This window comes from Coregonus clupeaformis, chromosome 5 (assembly GCF_020615455.1).
Source record: "Coregonus clupeaformis isolate EN_2021a chromosome 5, ASM2061545v1, whole genome shotgun sequence".
Classification (NCBI taxonomy): Eukaryota; Metazoa; Chordata; class Actinopteri; order Salmoniformes; family Salmonidae; genus Coregonus; species Coregonus clupeaformis.
The window spans coordinates 14223123-14240118 of NC_059196.1; the positions used below are offsets into that span (position 1 = coordinate 14223123).

At 42.7% G+C, this 16996-nt stretch overlaps 1 protein-coding gene and 1 long non-coding RNA gene across 2 annotated transcripts; both read left to right on the forward strand.

The window, feature by feature from the left end:
- Positions 1–375: 375 nt before the first annotated feature.
- LOC121567088 lies at positions 376–3672 on the forward strand. Its single transcript, XR_006001046.1, has 4 exons — positions 376–491; positions 629–775; positions 1745–1896; positions 2245–3672. It is a non-coding gene; the product is annotated as an uncharacterized LOC121567088 (long non-coding RNA).
- A 4121-nt stretch (positions 3673–7793) lies between these two features.
- LOC121562472 (estrogen-related receptor gamma-like) lies at positions 7794–14464 on the forward strand. Its single transcript, XM_041874729.2, has 7 exons — positions 7794–7945; positions 8345–8766; positions 10134–10250; positions 10822–10932; positions 11044–11205; positions 11381–11650; positions 13120–14464. The coding sequence occupies exons 1-7, from the start codon at positions 7887–7889 to the stop codon at positions 13362–13364; spliced, it is 1386 nt and encodes a 461-aa protein (XP_041730663.1). The 5' UTR covers positions 7794–7886; the 3' UTR covers positions 13365–14464.
- Positions 14465–16996: the final 2532 nt, after the last annotated feature.

Here is a 16996-nt window from a genome sequence, read left to right on the forward strand (position 1 = left end):
CCTCCCTACTGTTATTTTACTTTACTGCTACACTTTTTTATTTTACTATTTTTTTTTTAAAGGCATTGTTGGTTAAGGGCTTGTAAGTAAGCATTTCACTGTAATGTCTACACCTGTTGTATTCGGCGCATGTGGCAAATAACATTTGATTTGATTTAGCCAAGGGGTTAGAGCGTTGGTTAGAGCGCCGTGACCCCACTCTCTGAGGGCAAAAAACACATTTCCATTTCAGACCACACACTTGTACATGTGTGAAACAGGACGAATATAAGCATTCCTATTTGACCTTTTTTTAACACATAATTTGTAGTCATACTTAATGCTTATACTGTACCTATAATCCAGGCCTTCTTCTCTTCTCACAGATGTGGATGAGTGTAAGCTGTTACACCCTGAGGTGTGTAAGAGCGGTGTGTGTATCAACATCCCTGGCTACTCCTGCTCCTGCACCATTGGCTACTACTACGACAATGTGTTTCTGGAGTGCATCGGTTAGTGGCATATCTTTATCAGTAATGTTGGGCTGTTTTGACCCAGACTTTATAATTGTGATTGAACTAAATGGATGTACATAATGGGTAGGTTGCTAAAATCTTTCTCTCTCTCTCTCTCCTTCTCTCTCTGGTAGATGTTGATGAGTGTGAGGCAGGGGAGGACAGCTGTCCAGGGGGAATCTGTGTCAACACATTAGGCTCATACTTCTGTACCTGCGATCCCCCTCTTGTGTTGGATGACACTCAGCGCAGCTGTGTCAATTCCACTGGCCTCACCGTGGGTAAGACTACACACACTGGGAGACGGGAGTCCCAATCACTCTCACCTTATGAGTCCACACTACTCAAATTTCACTTATTAGCTCAAGCTGTGAGCTCTCTCTCACCTGTTCCGGACCCTCCCAGACCCTCGTTCTGAGCTTGCCTTTGGGGCGCGGCCCAAAGAGCCTCCCTCTGAGTCTGGCCCCCCTCCCGGACAGTGATCCCTACAGTGAGGAGGAGGAGGAGGAGGAGGAGGAGGAGGAGGAGGAGGAGCTAGAACCCAGGCGTGTGGGACCCCCTTTCCCTCTGTTCCCTTACAGACTGGAGCCAGGTGGGTGGTGGAGGTGGTGGTGGTGGAGGCCCACTGAGAGTCTATGAGAGTAAGCCCTCGCTTACTGGACATTACTGGATTTACTACATTATTGCCATTTTGTCAATGCTGCTGCATTACCCAAAATATTTCACATTCATTGGGTGCGTTCGTACATTTGCTCTGGCTATCTACTCCAATTTCAGAGCATTCTTGTCTGAATGTGTCAGAGCGCAGAGTAACTGATGAATTTACGAACGCTCAACAACAGTTGGGAAAAAAAGCGTAATTAAATTGCTGCCAGCAGCACAGTTACAGTCACCAACACTCTTGATAACATGAAAACAGCCTAACCAGCTCTGCTAGGGCGAGTAAAATGGTCAGAGTGAGGTGTTCTCTCATTTGTCTGGAAGTAGCTAGCAAGCTAGCCAACGCTAGCCAGTTAGCTTGGGTGCTTGACTGCCGTTGTGTGGTCAGAACGCTCGGATCAACCCTACTCCTAGGCCAAAGCGTCCAGCGAAACGCTCAGAATTTACGAACAGACAATCCTGGCACTCCAGATTGAATTCACGAACACACCCATTTTAAGATGTAAACTTAACCTAGGCCCTTTGAAGAATGTGTGTTTGATTAGCTATCTGTTCATAGTTCTGACCATCTTCTCCTCTCCCTGCTCCAGGATGATATGAGCCATATGCAGGCCTGAGCACAGAGGACTGTGGGATACTGCATAGCTGTGAGAACGGCAGGTGTATCCGGGTGGCAGAGGGATACATGTGACTGCTACGAGGGCTACGAGCTGGACATGACCTCCATGGCCTGCATAGCTAGGTATCCCTCCTCACACAATCCACAAGACAAACCCTTCAACTAATCGCAATTGTCTATACGGAAAACTCCCCGCCTTCAACTAATCGCAATTGTCTATACGGAAAACTCCCCGCCTTTCACTAGTCCTTCGACATAGAAAGAGCAAGAGCCATTCTCTTATTCTCAGATTTACATTTATGTTACAGTAAAATCTTTAGATTTACCAGTGCAATGGAGAATCTAGAACATTCTGGGGAAATGTATAGATTTACCGTTTTACACATCTACCGGAACATATATACATTTGGACGTTCACTGATTCACATGTATGTGTTTTCACTTGTTTCTTTGTTCTGCTTCTATGCCCAGACATCAATGAATGTGAGGCTCCTGACAACGTGTGTGTGAACGGCCTATTCATCAACACAGACGGCTCCTATCGCTGTGTGTGTCACAGAGGCTACGTCATGTCCCGTCGGCCCAACCACTGTGTGGCAGCATAGCACAGCTACTACTTTGAACATTGTCTTCCCCACTCAACAGTCCTATCTGCTACTGGGGAAGTGTTGTGTATCACCATCGCCCCCCAATGGCCTCTACAGGCTCTGTCAAGGGCTCACTAAAGCACCTGTCCATTTTCTGACCTGAGAGAAAAGCTGAGAGGGTTGTTCTCTGCAGAAAACGTCAACGTACTGACATATCGTGTCTGAGAGAGATTTGAGTCCATAGAACTCTGATATTAATACGGTTTGAGTCCTATACTGCACACACAACTCATTATATATATACACATGAGCTCAACTACACTCATACACTTGAGACTGCTATTTTATAGCAGGTAAATAAATATGACCTTTAGCCAACCTTTCCATTGATGATGTTGAAATGCATAGTTGTGAAAAAGAGGTTAACGTACATTGTGCAAAATCCTAACTATATGAACACGTATCTAAAGGTAGGATCCGGCCCATTGAGATTGGTCACTTTGAGCTCAATCATGATCAACACACCACGTTCTGTGCCTAGACCTGAGGTAGGCAGGAACTATTGAATGGGGCCAGTGTAGTCTCTAAGACAAAGATTACAGGCTACTGCTAGAGACGAGCAGAGCCTTTGTCTAAGACAATATCTCTGTCTGTGGATGTTTTGTTAACGAACGCTCTCTTTAGCTGGAATGTACAAAAAACGTGACTTGTATTCTCTCCATTTGTTGATTTTACAACCCAACTGATGTTTGTTTATGATTGCTTCTTGTATTAATTTATGCTGTTCAAAGTTAAGTTACTCTTTATGTAATAATAACTTGTATTATTTTATAGAAATGTATATGCAGAAGAGGAAGCTACACATCACTGACGTGTCTGTACATTTATTTCTTTAGACTTTTGTAGCCAATTTGGATTTTTTTTTAGATGAGAATGAATGTATTTTAAAACTGATATATGATAGTTGACTTTGTATTCACAATTTGAAATGTTGTTTGTGTGATCAATACACAATCAGTGATAAAATACCAAGTACATATTTACAATTGAGAAATTATTATTTTTACCAAATTATATCTGTTTCAGTGAGTAGAACCTTCTCTGTAAATGTTCCTACTTCCTGATGTAGTTTACAAGCTGAAAGAAACCTGAAAGCATTTCCTCCTTTCAGCACCTAAAGAGGTATAATACTATGCACTGTATTTGTGGACGACGTAGCCGTTGTGTACTTTTTACACAAAACTTTGTACACTTTTTTTATTTGTTTCTGGTATTTGTTAATTGTTTTGTCAGTGATTTTTGTATGATTTTTGCTATGATTTTTGCTCCTGAGTGGCGCAGTGGTCTAAGGCACTGCATCGCAGTGCTAACTGTGCCACTAGATCCTGGTTCGAATCCAGGCTCTGTCGCAGCCGGCCGCGACCGGGAGACTCATGGGCGGCGCACAATTGGCCCAGCGTCGTCCAGGGTAGGGGAGGGAATGGCCGGCAGGGATGTAGCTCAGTTGATAGAGCATGGCGTTTGCAACGCCAGGGTTGTGGGTTCGATTCCCACGGGGGGCCAGTATAAAGAAATATGTATTCACTAACTGTAAATCGCTCTGGATAAGAGCGTCTGCTAAATGACTAAAATGTAAATGTAAAATGTAATGAAAACAATTTGAAAATATATTTGCACACTTTCCATGCCAAGTGGCTTTTGGATCTCATTCTTTGTGAAGAATCACATTTATTGTATACACTTTTACTTTACATGGTAGTTGTTATAAAGTAGTAACATATTGGAAGCTGGTTCAGTATGCATTGGGAGTAAACCAGTGGTTTGGTATAACACAGTATTTTGATTTAGTCTGATGACTCAAACTAAATTATTCCGCTGCTCTGTCGTTCGCTACATACTTTGTGGTGACGAGGGGCACAAAGGGCGTTGTACAAAACAAAGCCATCAGCGATTGGATCGTCTCTAACCAATCAGAGTATCAAAGCCAATGACACATTTTCAAACCGCCGCATTACCCATGTGTGTTCTAGCTTTGGCTCAACCTATTGGTTTCTGGACCAATCAGACAGCCCTGAATGTGTTCCCATTGAGTGAAGGCTCACAGAGGTACTTATATCCAGACTCACTGAAGAGAAGAAACTAACGTCTGTGGGCATGGTGTAGCGTTTGGCTGGAACAAGGAGTTTGGGTAGCCAGGCAAATTTTGAGTAGTATCATTATCACTGTCCCTATCTTGTCATAACAGCAGTTTCCACCTTTCTCATTCATGGTCTGTGGCCTCTAATCCATTTACCTGCTACTCTAACCCTAATTCCCATTAGTGTTTATAAGGATCCCATGTCTAATCTCTTTTATAGGCCAGTCCTTCTCCACCACACACTACAAAGCTGATTAAGGAGGTTCACTTCGTACTAAATTATCTCTTGCGGATTGCAAGGGTTAGCGGAATATCAGCTTTTTCTGTTGGGCTTTTTCTGTCTGTTCTCTTTCCTTATCACCTATCCTGAATCTGGGCCACATGACTGGAAGACCTGAGTTAACACTTACCACTTGCTGGCAGATACTGTAAGTGGCAGCTTCAGAGTAATTGTAATGCCTCATTATTACTGTGTTCACCAATAACCAGCAACAACCACATTTGCTGTTCCTTTGTTATTGTTTATCCTTTGTTTATTAGAAATATAGCCCACTTGGATGGGTCTACAATTACACTGAGTATACCAAACATTAGGAACACCTTCCTAATATTGATTTGTCGGGGCATAGACGCTACAAGGTGTCGAAAGCGTTCCACAGGGATGCTGGCCCAAGTTGACTCCAATGCCCACAGTTGCGGGAAAAACCCAGCAGTGTTGCAGTTCTTGATACAAACCGGTGCGCCTGGCACCTACTACCATACCCCGTTGAAGGCACTTAAGTTTGTTTTCTTGCCCATTTACCCTCGGAATGACACACATACACAATCCATGTCTCAAATCCTTCTTTAACCTGTCTCCTCCCCTTAATCTACACTGATTTAAGTGGATTTAACAAGTGACATCAATAAGGGATCATAGCGATCAACTGGATTCACCTGATCAGTCTATGTCATGAAAATAGCAGGTGTTCTTAATGTTTTGTACACTCAGTGTATATCACTCAGCCTTAAAACATGTAGTGACCATGAAGCCTCTATTAAATGACAATTAATGCAGTAAGAGTACCTAAATAACTGCATTAGTATTACTACAATGTAATGATATGGAATCATGACAATGGACCAGACGGGCTAGTAGTAGCTCCATCACAGAGAGAGAGAGAGTTCAGTCCTGTCTGTACCATTGACCTGCACTGTGACAGAGCATGGGGGGGTTGGGTGCTGATGGAGCCGTTGTTGGATTACGGCTGAGGAGGAATGAGAGAAGTGTCAGGTAGTGTCAGACTAGACAGTAATCCTGTCTCCCTGTACTGGGGGCCTACCGTGGTCAGAACAGGGTCAGTGTGCTGCTGTGCTGTAATACATTTAACAGCTGGGGGATGACAAGTGCAGGGAATGTGTGCCAAAAGAGAAAAGGAATCAGTGGTCCACTGTTGGAACCTTTCTTCACAAATATTTTTGAGATGGTGGAATACCATGTGTAAACGTTTCAGGGAACTGGCCAAAACCGTATTTGTTTGGAATATCCACAATTTAGAAGAAAAAAAAAAAATCATCATAATGTATTGGTATACATAATATCCCAAAAAGATTGATTAATCTTTTTCTATATAATCCAATAGTTTTCTTTTTTGATAATCTATTTTGGAACAGTGTACACAATTCAAAGTGATGATGACAGCAATAGCTCACTTATTGGGATCCAGCTAATACCAGTAATGCAGGTGAAGCAGGTATCTAGAGCAACGCCTGGTTCAAACTTGTGTCCTTTGTCCTGATCTTTTCCACATTCTGATTGGGCCCACATTTTTGGACAGGTGTAGACAATCAAAAGACTCATTGTGATCTGACTGTGATCAGATCATCCTAACCACCTCCGGAGGTAGTCAGATACACATTGTGTCTGGATGTCTTACAAGTGTAGACAGATCTGGACAGAGAAATCATTTAAATCATAATTCTTCCACCCTCTAAAATCATTGACAGGTGGCACCATTGAATGATTACATCAATATGTGTCTTACAATAAATGAATACATATTATTTTGAAAGAATAGCTGTGAAAAAAATTGCATAAAAGAAGGGACCAGGAAATGTGGTCACAATGCAGACACAGTAGACAGATAACAGACACATTTGAATACCATGCGTAGACACATTTCTGGAAATGTGCGCACAATCAGAATGCAGACAAGATCAGAATAAAGGACTCATGTTAACACCAGGTATAAACGGGGCTTAGGTGTCTGATGACTGGATTTGGATGTTCTAGCTCCTCACAGGGTTTTCACACATCAGGGTTGTCCAAAAGTGCTGCTTCAGCACCCTTGCCAACACACTGGCATCGGATGGCTCCTCATACTCACCCTCCAGCCACCCTAACCCTCCTACCTCATCACCCCCTCCCCTCTCACCAGCTGTAAGCCCTGTACCTGACCTACTGACCAGTTCCAGGTAAGAGTCCCCTCTCTCTTTCCACTCCCTCTCTCCCCTCCCTTTCTCTAGTCTAATTCTATCCCTTGGTTTTCTGGTCTGTTCTAATTCCCCCTGCCTGCCTCTCACTTTCACTCTAGCTCACTTTACCTGACTTTCACAGATTAACCATGCAAACCCACTTCTAAGAGAAAGGCCTATGTGAGGCTATGTGAGACTGGAAAATCTTAATTAACATACTTCAATAATAGGGAAGCGTTCTGGTTCAGGAACTAGAATACTATTGTCACCAATATGCAATTCATAGCTTTTAAAAGTGAGACTTTGTTGTGAGGAACAACAAATACCTGGATGCAAAGAGTCTGGTCTGAGTGCTTTCTCTGTTTACACCAAACAGTATAAGAAGGAAATCCTGGTTCCACAATGACAGAGATAAGGGTGGCGTCTGGAAAACAGATGAGTAAGGGAAAAAAGAATAGTAAAATGCATTTAATGACAACTGAGCAAAACCAACGGACATAGTGCATGGTGTTCCATCATAAGCAATAACATTTCATGTTATCACTTCACTTTGATAACACGTTGTCACGAAGAGGGAACAGTGAAAATCCTCTTTTAACAAATCTTGTTCATACTTTGACTATGTATAAATGATACCTTGTGTGTAATATGTAAATATGTATGTTGTATGCCCAACACAATAGAAGTGAGAAGAGAATGAAACCATCAACAAAGGTTTAGTACTTGTCAGGATTAGACATCCAGGCCCCGCCCCTTTCTAATGACACAAGGCTTCAGCTAAATAAACCTGCAGCTATAACTGTGGCCCTTGTCTCAGTGTCCTCACTCTGTCACTATTTCTCTACATTTAGCTTCCAAACCAGAATACTAGAATACTATTACTGCCTTGACAACTATATTTCTCATTGAATCTCCTTGAGACTTTCTTCCTTGATATGGATCTAAAGGATTTTTGCCTGAGTGAAAACATCCACTTCCTCAGCCAGCACAACCAGTAAGAATTCTTCAGATTTATGGGTTTTCTTGCCATTCATATTTGGTATAAAAGTAATGAACAATTTAATGTGATCATAGATATGTTGTATTGGTCATGCATCTGATTGTCATCAATTGTGTGCAGTTCATTTGTGTTTATTTTAATTAAAGCATTAGATAAGCCTTAATTATTTTTTTATTTTAAAAGTTATTATTAATTGTCTGTAGAATAAGTGCAGAAGTTGATTTCCTCCATGGGGAACATGAATAGAGGTGGTGGCCCTTTAGGTGGTCCTCCCATTAGGCAGACTATATTGTGGTCTGCATGCCACACTGTTATTGTAGCAGCTCTTAGGATAAATAATTGGGCATGATTTAGACTATATTTTTGTCATGATCATTTCAATTGTGCCATCAGCCTGTTGGACTCCTCAAACACCGACGACGCTCCTTCACCAGATTATACATGTATCAAGACGGATCCCCCCAGCCCTACCTTCGCCGTGGACAGCACCACACCATTCAGTCCCAGGTCGGATAGCAGTGGATACAGTTTATTCTCACAGGGTCACTCGATGGACCCGGAATCCCCGAGTTCGAGCAGCAGCGGCAGCGTTGTCGGCGCAGCACCGGACTCTAGCGGCGCATCTCAGTTTTGCTCGGAGAGCAGTTTGGCGCTCTCGGCGCACGTTGACTCCATCCTCAAATGTGACTACCTATCGTCGCTGGGCTCTGGACCTAAAAGGCTGTGCCTAGTTTGTGGCGACTTTGCATCAGGATATCACTACGGAGTAGCGTCGTGTGAGGCATGCAAGGCTTTCTTCAAGAGAACAATTCAAGGTAAACAAAAGTGTATACGTTTTTGCAAACACCTGATATAACATCAAATCAAGCCGTCTGTGATGGTGTGTGTTGCCTGCACTGTGTGCGAGCGTGCACGCGTGATACATTTAGGACATGACAAAGTTCTGGGCTAGATCTTAATTAATAAAATAATCAATAATATATTAGAGGGGGAAGAGCAAATGAGGCTGATTGCAGCATACACAGATTTCCAATAGTTTTGTCAGCCGCAGACTCAGCTATGGGATTGATTTTCGTGTGAAGACTCAATGTGCTTCATATTGGTTGATGGCCCCAGAAATTATTTATTGTCCCCCACGATGAAATCTGTGGATCTGTCTCCGTACGTTCGTACGTTCCTTTGAGCCGATTTTGACGAAACTTTGGTGAATCATGCGTCTTGCAATAGAGATCCGGCATTTACAAAATTACACTGATTGGCCGTGAGGGCTATAGCCTAGTAATTAAAATAACTGACGTATGATATTGATCCAGTGACGCCTGATGCATTAAGGACTGATTTTCAACAATATTTTAATATGTGCCTAATTTCAAGTATGCTTGAAGTTGAATGAAAATAACTATATCTACTTATTTTATTCTCATTTATCAAAAGTGACTTTTCATAATGCATTCTTTTAGCAACAGTGCCCATCTCAAAGTATGAACATGCAGCTAAATGTGTTATTGCGCCTGTAACACCACACAATACATTTACATTTCTTGTGAATGGCACTCTGAAGAGGTGCCAATCTCCTGTTAAAAGTTCGGAGCTGTGATTTGGATGCCCTAATCTCAGAGCCTCTTGTCCAGGGTCCAGGGGACAGGGGAGGGGCAAGCTCATTGATCGACGGGCCCTTGGCCCCTAGATCACCCCCAGATCCAGACCCGCTTGTCTGGGTATAGATGGGTGGGAGAAATTAGTCAATACTCTATTAAATTGCTTTTTGTCTTGTGTGAGTACAAACTTTGTAACACTTGTGGTGGGAGTTAGGCTCAGTGTGGAAAAGCCAATCAATATCTGTATTTTGTCTGGGCTTCTATTGATTGCTGTGTGAAAGCTCAGGGTGCCAGCGAACACAGAGGCAATTGACTTATGTCATGGTGCCACAGACAGTGAAACTCAGTAAACCACCAGATGGCAAGGGTTAGCCATGGTGGCACACCCCCTAAACATACACTTTGATTTACAACATGCCAATTTGACCTTTAGGCTGACTGAAAAGATAAGCATAAAAAATGCACTGTGAGAAAGATACTGTATCACCATTTGGATTACATTATTGAGACATTGGCTTTGCTGACTGGTAACCACAAGTATAGAGGGCGGGGTGTAAACAGAGCTGTACTTTCTGTGTTTCCAGGTAACATTGAGTACAGCTGCCCTGTGATGAATGATTGTGAGATCACCAAGCGTCGTAGGAAGTCTTGCCAAGCGTGCCGCTTCCAGAAGTGCCTGCGTGCCGGCATGATGAAGGAAGGTGAGACTTGATGACCAACTCATCAACTCATCTCAATGGAATCACTGGGCTCAATAAACTGAAATGCTTAAGCGTACAGGCCCACAGAACACATACAGCCTGACTTAGAGTTGTATTTATTAAGGATCCCCTTGGCAGCAGCTACTCTTCCTGGGGTCCAGCAACATTAAGGCAGTTATATACAATTTAAAATATTACATGACATTACATTTCATAACACTTTTCACAACACATTAAGTGCTACTACTCTACTACCACATATCTACAACACAAAATCCATGTGTACATGTGTAGAGAGCGTGTCTTATCATGTGTATGTGTAAGCGTGTGTCTGTGCCTGTGTGTGTGTGTCTCTTCACAGTCCCCGCTGTTCCATAAGGTGTATTTTTATCTGTTTTTTAAATCTGATTTTACTGCTTGCATCAGTTACCTGATGTGGAATAGAGTTACATGTAGCCATGGCTCTATGTAGTACTGTACATTTCCCATAATCTGTTCTTGACTTGGGGATTGAGGATCAGTCAATGAGGAAACATGATGATCACTGATTATCATGTTTGTGTCACTACAGGTGTTCGCATGGACCGAGTCAGAGGAGGACGTCAGAAATACAAGAGAAGGGGGGACTCTGGCCTATCTCTATATATGAAGGCCCCATACACACACCCCTTCAAGTCCAACGGTGAGTACCCTCTGTCATGCAGCACTCACACACTCCAATAAGAGCCTTGTCAGTTACAAACGGGGAGTACACTAGAGTATATTACTAATATATTTGTTTGACCTCTTTCAGGAAACAAAGTGATCTCCCAGCTCCTCTTGACAGAGCCAGCCCCCCTGTGTGCCACGCCTGACAACTCAACCAATGATGACAACCTTAAAGCTCTGCTGACGCTGTGTGACCTCCTAAACAGGGAACTCCTGGTCATGATTGGCTGGGCAAAGCATATCCCAGGTACCCACTCCTGTTGCTCTTGTATGTCATGTTAAATAAGCATGACTCCCTGCTTAAATAAAGGTTAAATAAAAATACTATGCCATGCCATTTTACACTGGCACAAATGGACAAAGTTTTATTTTTATATTGTGAGAACTTATGGAGTATTACGTTTCCATACTTGCCCTTCCAGGCTTCTCTGCCCTTTCATTGGTGGACCAGATGGCCCTGCTGCAGAGTGGTTGGATGGAGACGCTGGTGCTGTCAGTGGTGTCTCAGTCTCTGGGCTATGGGGAGGAGCTAGTGTTTGCTGGGAACCTGCGTCTGGACCAGGCCCAGTGCAAAGCGGCCGGCCTCTATGACCTCTACACTGCCCTGAGACAGCTGACCACCAAGTACCAGCAGATGAACCTGAGCCAAGAGGAGGTGGTCACTCTCAAGGCTATGGCCCTCGCCAACTCAGGTACTAAATACATGGCATGCACTGGATATCTGTTATCAGTAGTTCGGTGTTGTCAGCTGTGACAAAACAAACTCAAGAGACCTAGCTGTACCTTTGTACAAACCCTATTAGAAAGCATTATAAGAATTGCAGAACTACCAAAAATATGTACTACTATCTAACCTGCCTGGCTACTGCTTACAATAATTAATTGTGTTAAATTGAGCTTTACAATACACTGACTTGGCACAAAATCTACTGCACCGTTCTCAGGCAGCCCTACATACAGCCACTCCTTCAGGACTGTGGAGAGAGTTAGGGCTCTATTCAACCCGTATCGTGGAAGTTCAGCGTTACAGCATGATTGAAATGTAAAGGCAATGTTGCCGCATTAGCAGACTGTATTCACGTAAACGCTGCATATGTCGGCTCAATCAAAAATGACCTTTACATTTTATCGTGCAATCGCTTCAGCGATACAAATTGAAAAGAGCCCCTAAGTGTGATCCACAGTGCCTTTACCTCAGGGTGTGTCCTTGAACACACTTTTTCTCCAGGGTCAGGTCCCCTAGCAAGGCAAGGCTGTTAAATGATGGTCAATGACTTGAAAAGCTACTAGCTGTCAGGGAATGAATGCGTGGCTAGAGCCCCCATATTGGCAAACGTTCCTCACAGGTCTCGTATTTTAGTAATTACATTCTCAAAGCATTACCTGAGTCAGTATCAGCCCTCCACTTAAATTAAAATTTTAAACTACCATTAATAATTTGATATAATGACTAACATGTTGTATTTTGTTTGTTATTGGAGTCATAAATAAAGGGGTCATTCTGTGAACGGTAGCACCCATGTTATACCACATACTTGTGTGCAAAACAAAAAAATCTACGCATTTTAGTTGATGAATCATTATTCAATCACCTCTGTACAACTGTCACTCTTCAGACCACCATGACAGAGAGGCGAGGTCTAGACCTCTGCCAAATCTGTTCTCCAACACTCACTTCTCTTACCACCCCCCCCCCCCCCCCCACCCCCTCCCTCCCGGCTCCCGCTGTTGTCCCCAGACCACAGCAAGTGGAAACTGATCAATATCCTAGCAGTGAGAAGGCAGCTTCTGCCCTCAGCCCTGATCAATAAATCCATCTGCCTCCCAGCACCCTGCAAATTATCACAGGAATTCAGAAATCCATTAGGCGAGTCTGGCTGCGTTAGCCTGACACTCCGGGGCAGTCACACCGCCTGAGGTGGCTAGAAGGATCAGAGGAGGGAGCCCTTGTTTTTACATTTACAGTCCTTTCAGGAAAAATGAAGGTCGGCTGCATGCAACTTAACGTTGGCCCGTCCATTAGCCCTCAATGGAGAAACAAATGAGGTGGACAATGGAATCTGACACGCTGTCGTGCCGAAACAAGGGGAGGTTTAACACCCGATTCCACCCACACCCAAACACCCACAGGCCTCCCTTGACCTTGTCTCTCCCCGCACAGATGCAGAGAACCTGGAGAGTGCAGAAGCAGTGCAGCAGTTCCAGGACGGACTCCATGAGGCCCTGCAGGAGTATGAGAGCTCCCAGCATCCAGCGGAGCTCCACCGGGCAGGCAAGCTGCTCATGACCCTTCCCCTGCTCCGGCAGACTGCCAACCGCGCCGTGGACACCTTCTGCCGGCTCCACCTGGAGGGCCGCGTGCCCATGCACAAACTCTTCCTGGAGATGCTGGATGCTAAAATATGACTGTTCTACACCTAACCTCCCATTGGCCCACACAAACCGTAACCAGGTGCCCCATTGCTGTGGGGTCAAAAGTTCAGGGCTTGGTGGTTCAGTTTTATGACAAGTCAAGGTGTCATGGAACAAGACTGACTTATGAGAATTGCGTACAGTAGAACAACGTATACAAGTGATAGATCTTGTTTCTTATTAGGGTAAAAGACAACGGCTCTATTCAATCCCTATCACGGAAGTTCAACTATACAGTGTGATTTAAATTTAAAGACAATGTTCCCGCGTTAGCGGAGACTGCATTCATGGTAAACCCCTTCCTGTCAGCTCAATCGGAAATTACCTTTACATTGCTATTGTGCAATCTGTAATGCAATCTAGTAGATTCATTTATTTTGGTACTTTTTCCAGAGGAGAGTATGTACATTGTTTTTTTATATCATAGGGATTTTCAAGCCATGATATTCAGTCAATATGAAAGGATGTTACTCATGTGAAAACATAATAGCACTATGGTTATTGATCATGCATTCTGGTAACTAGATATCACATAGCCAAAGGCCTCTGCAACTGTTAGCCAGGCTGAACCAAACTATTAGTACTGCTATCATTACAAACAGCACATTCTTTTGACTTACCTGCCTTATCATACTGTACTAATAAGGTGATTTGCCATGACATTTGTATTTTATTTATTTATGTATTTATTTATTACATGATCGCTGTACAAAGACATGAACTGCTTTCATACTAGTTTGTATGTGTTTGAATAAAATGCTTTTGGAATTACATGTGTTTGGTGTCACAGACGTTGGAGAGTGAACATTGCGTTTCATGTTGAACCACAAAGTAGGCTCACTGTAATTAGTTTTATTCGATCTATGAAGAACAGTTTAGAAAAGTACAGTCAAGGGTACTGTATATGAAATGCACTCGCAGCATCCTCGGGTAACATTCTGCTACTGACAAAGCAATCCCACTGTTGACAAAATTATTATTATTATTATTGTTAGTTAATGGACAGACAGATGTACTTTCTACAGACAGACACAAAACATTCAATGTTATATTTCCATTTAAGATGATTAAAAATATATATATATATAGATAGTCAGAAAATAGCATAGAAATAAAATGTACAAAAACAACATAGGATAATGGGTTAAATGACTACCTTTGGTTTCGTACAATTCCACAAAACATTCAAGGTGGTGCCAGTTTAACCAATGACACAAACATACACATAACTGGAAGAGTTTGAACAATATGACTTTCTGCTTCATTTATGTGACATAACACGGAATTGCAGAGAAAAACAAATGCTACCAAAGTGAGAAAGACAACAAAACAGTGACAAGTATTAGACAAGACAGTAAACAGAGACGAGACAAATTTGAACACACATCTTCATCTGACATTTTAGTGCAACAGGAAATACTGCTGAACTACTTTGTTGTCAGTCCCATATCAATTAGCCCGGTTATTTTAACATTGCAACATAAACCATTAAATACACAAACACGTGAAAACAGGTTAATATGAACAAAATATAAAAACAGTATGAATTATTTTATTACGTTAAGGCACTCATACCTCAAGTGCAACATAACAAAATGTGTCTTACGCCAATCACAACTCTTAACCAATCCCTCCACAATCAAGTTGCTTGTCCTTGCAACAAAGTTTTGGTAAAAGGGTCATAACCCATTGGGGAAGATATACAACACAGGGTCGTGATCTGGAGGAAGACTTGAAAAAGAATGATCCAAAATGGCAGTAAGTTAGTCAGATGTAACTAAACATATGAATGATAAAACGTCTATCATTGATCTATAGATTCTCCATCAGTTTCCTCTTCAACAATCATCACATTGATACTGCGTGTACAGTAGGCTTGTTGACTCATTTAAGGTACAGAAAGCCAACAGTAGTGCAAAGCAGGAAGACTGTGAAAGAGAAATCTGTAGAGGATATCAGAAACTTTTAGAGGTGTAGGCCTATACATCACTTCAGCCTGCAACCCCATGATGGTGGAACCCAGTGTGGGGTTAAGACTATTACATGTCATTGCATTTCTCTTAAAAGGCAATTTCACCACTTTTCTCCAGCACAATTCCAGTGTCAACAGTGGCACATTTCTAAGTTTGGTAGAAATAAATATAAAGTTAAAGGTTTTATTTTATTTATTTTACCATGTAAGTTGACTGAGAACACATTCTTATTTACAGCAGCGACTTGGGGAATAGTTACAGGGGAGAGGAGGGGGGGATGAATAAGCCAATTGGAAGGTGGGGATGATTAGGTGGCCATGATGGTATGAGGGTCAGACTGGGAATTTAGCCAGGACACAGGGATTAACACCCCTACTCTTAAAATAAGTGCCATGGGATCTTTAGTGACCACAGAGAGTCAGGACACACGTTTAATGTCCCATCTGAAAGTTCTACCCGATGGCATCATCAAAAGTTAAAACATTTTAAAAACAGTGATTTTCAAACACTATGAGATTTGCGGTGACGTGGGGAGCAAGAAAATACCCTCCCTTGGGCTTGAAACTCGTTGCAGGTTTTGAAAATCACCACTTTTTCCTTTAAATCTTACACTGTGATGTCACAGAGATTTTTTAAAAATCTTTTTAACCACAGCTCATTGAAACGTGCCGTTTTCACATTTGTAGACTGGTTTGGTGCTGAATATGATGAATATGAGGTTGAAAAAGTCCCTTTAAATTCAAATAACCAGGAACAATATCTTATTTTTTGTAAAGCTGACTATTATAAACTAAACAAAAATATAAACACAACATGTAAAGTGTTGCTCCCATGTTTCATAAGCGGAAATAAAAGACCGCAGAAATTTTCCATACGCGCAAAGCTTATTTCTCGCAATTTGGTGCGCAAATTTGTGTACATCCCTGTTAGTGAGCATTTCTCCTTCAACAAGACAATCCATCCACCTGACAGGTGTAGGATATCAAGAAGCTGATTAAACAGCATGATCATTACACAGGTGCACCTTGTGCTGGGGACAATAAAATGTGCAGATGTCACAACACAATGCCACAGATGTCTCAAGTTTTGAGGGAGCGTGCAATTGGCATGCTGACAGCAGGAATATCCACCAGAGCTATTGCCAGAAAATTGAATCCTCATTTCTCTACCATAAGACGCCTCTAACGTCATTTCAGAGAATTTGGCAGTACGTACAACTGGCCTCACAACCGCAGACCACGTTTAACCATGCCAGCCCAGGACCTCCACATCTGGCTCCTTCAACTGCGGAATCGTCTGAGACCAGCCACCCGGACAACTGATTAAACTGTGGGTTTGCACAACCAAATAACTTAATTTCTGCACAAACTATCAGAAACTGTCTCAGGGAAGCTCATCTGCGTGCACTTCATCCTCACCAGGGTCTCAACCTGACTGCAGCTTGGCGTTGTAACCGACTTCAGTGGGAAAATGCTAATCTTTGATGGCCACCGGCACGCTGGAGATGTGTGCGCTTCACAGATTAATGCCGGTCTCAACTGTACTGGGAGGATGGCAGACAGCGTATTTGGTGTCGTGTGGGTGAGCGGTTTGCTGATGTCAACGTTGTGAACAGTGTCCCATGGTGGCGGTGGGGTTATGGTATGGGCAGGC

Excerpts from the sequence above, each read along its gene's own strand:
- LOC121562472 (XM_041874729.2), top strand. The coding sequence starts at position 7,887 with ATGGATCTAAAGGATTTTTGCCTGAGTGAAAACATCCACTTCCTCAGC. Across the intron at positions 7,946-8,344 it reads TTCCTCAGCCAGCACAACCA|CCTGTTGGACTCCTCAAACA; the intron begins GTAAGAATTCTT and ends TTGTGCCATCAG. Across the intron at positions 11,206-11,380 it reads CTGGGCAAAGCATATCCCAG|GCTTCTCTGCCCTTTCATTG; the intron begins GTACCCACTCCT and ends TTGCCCTTCCAG.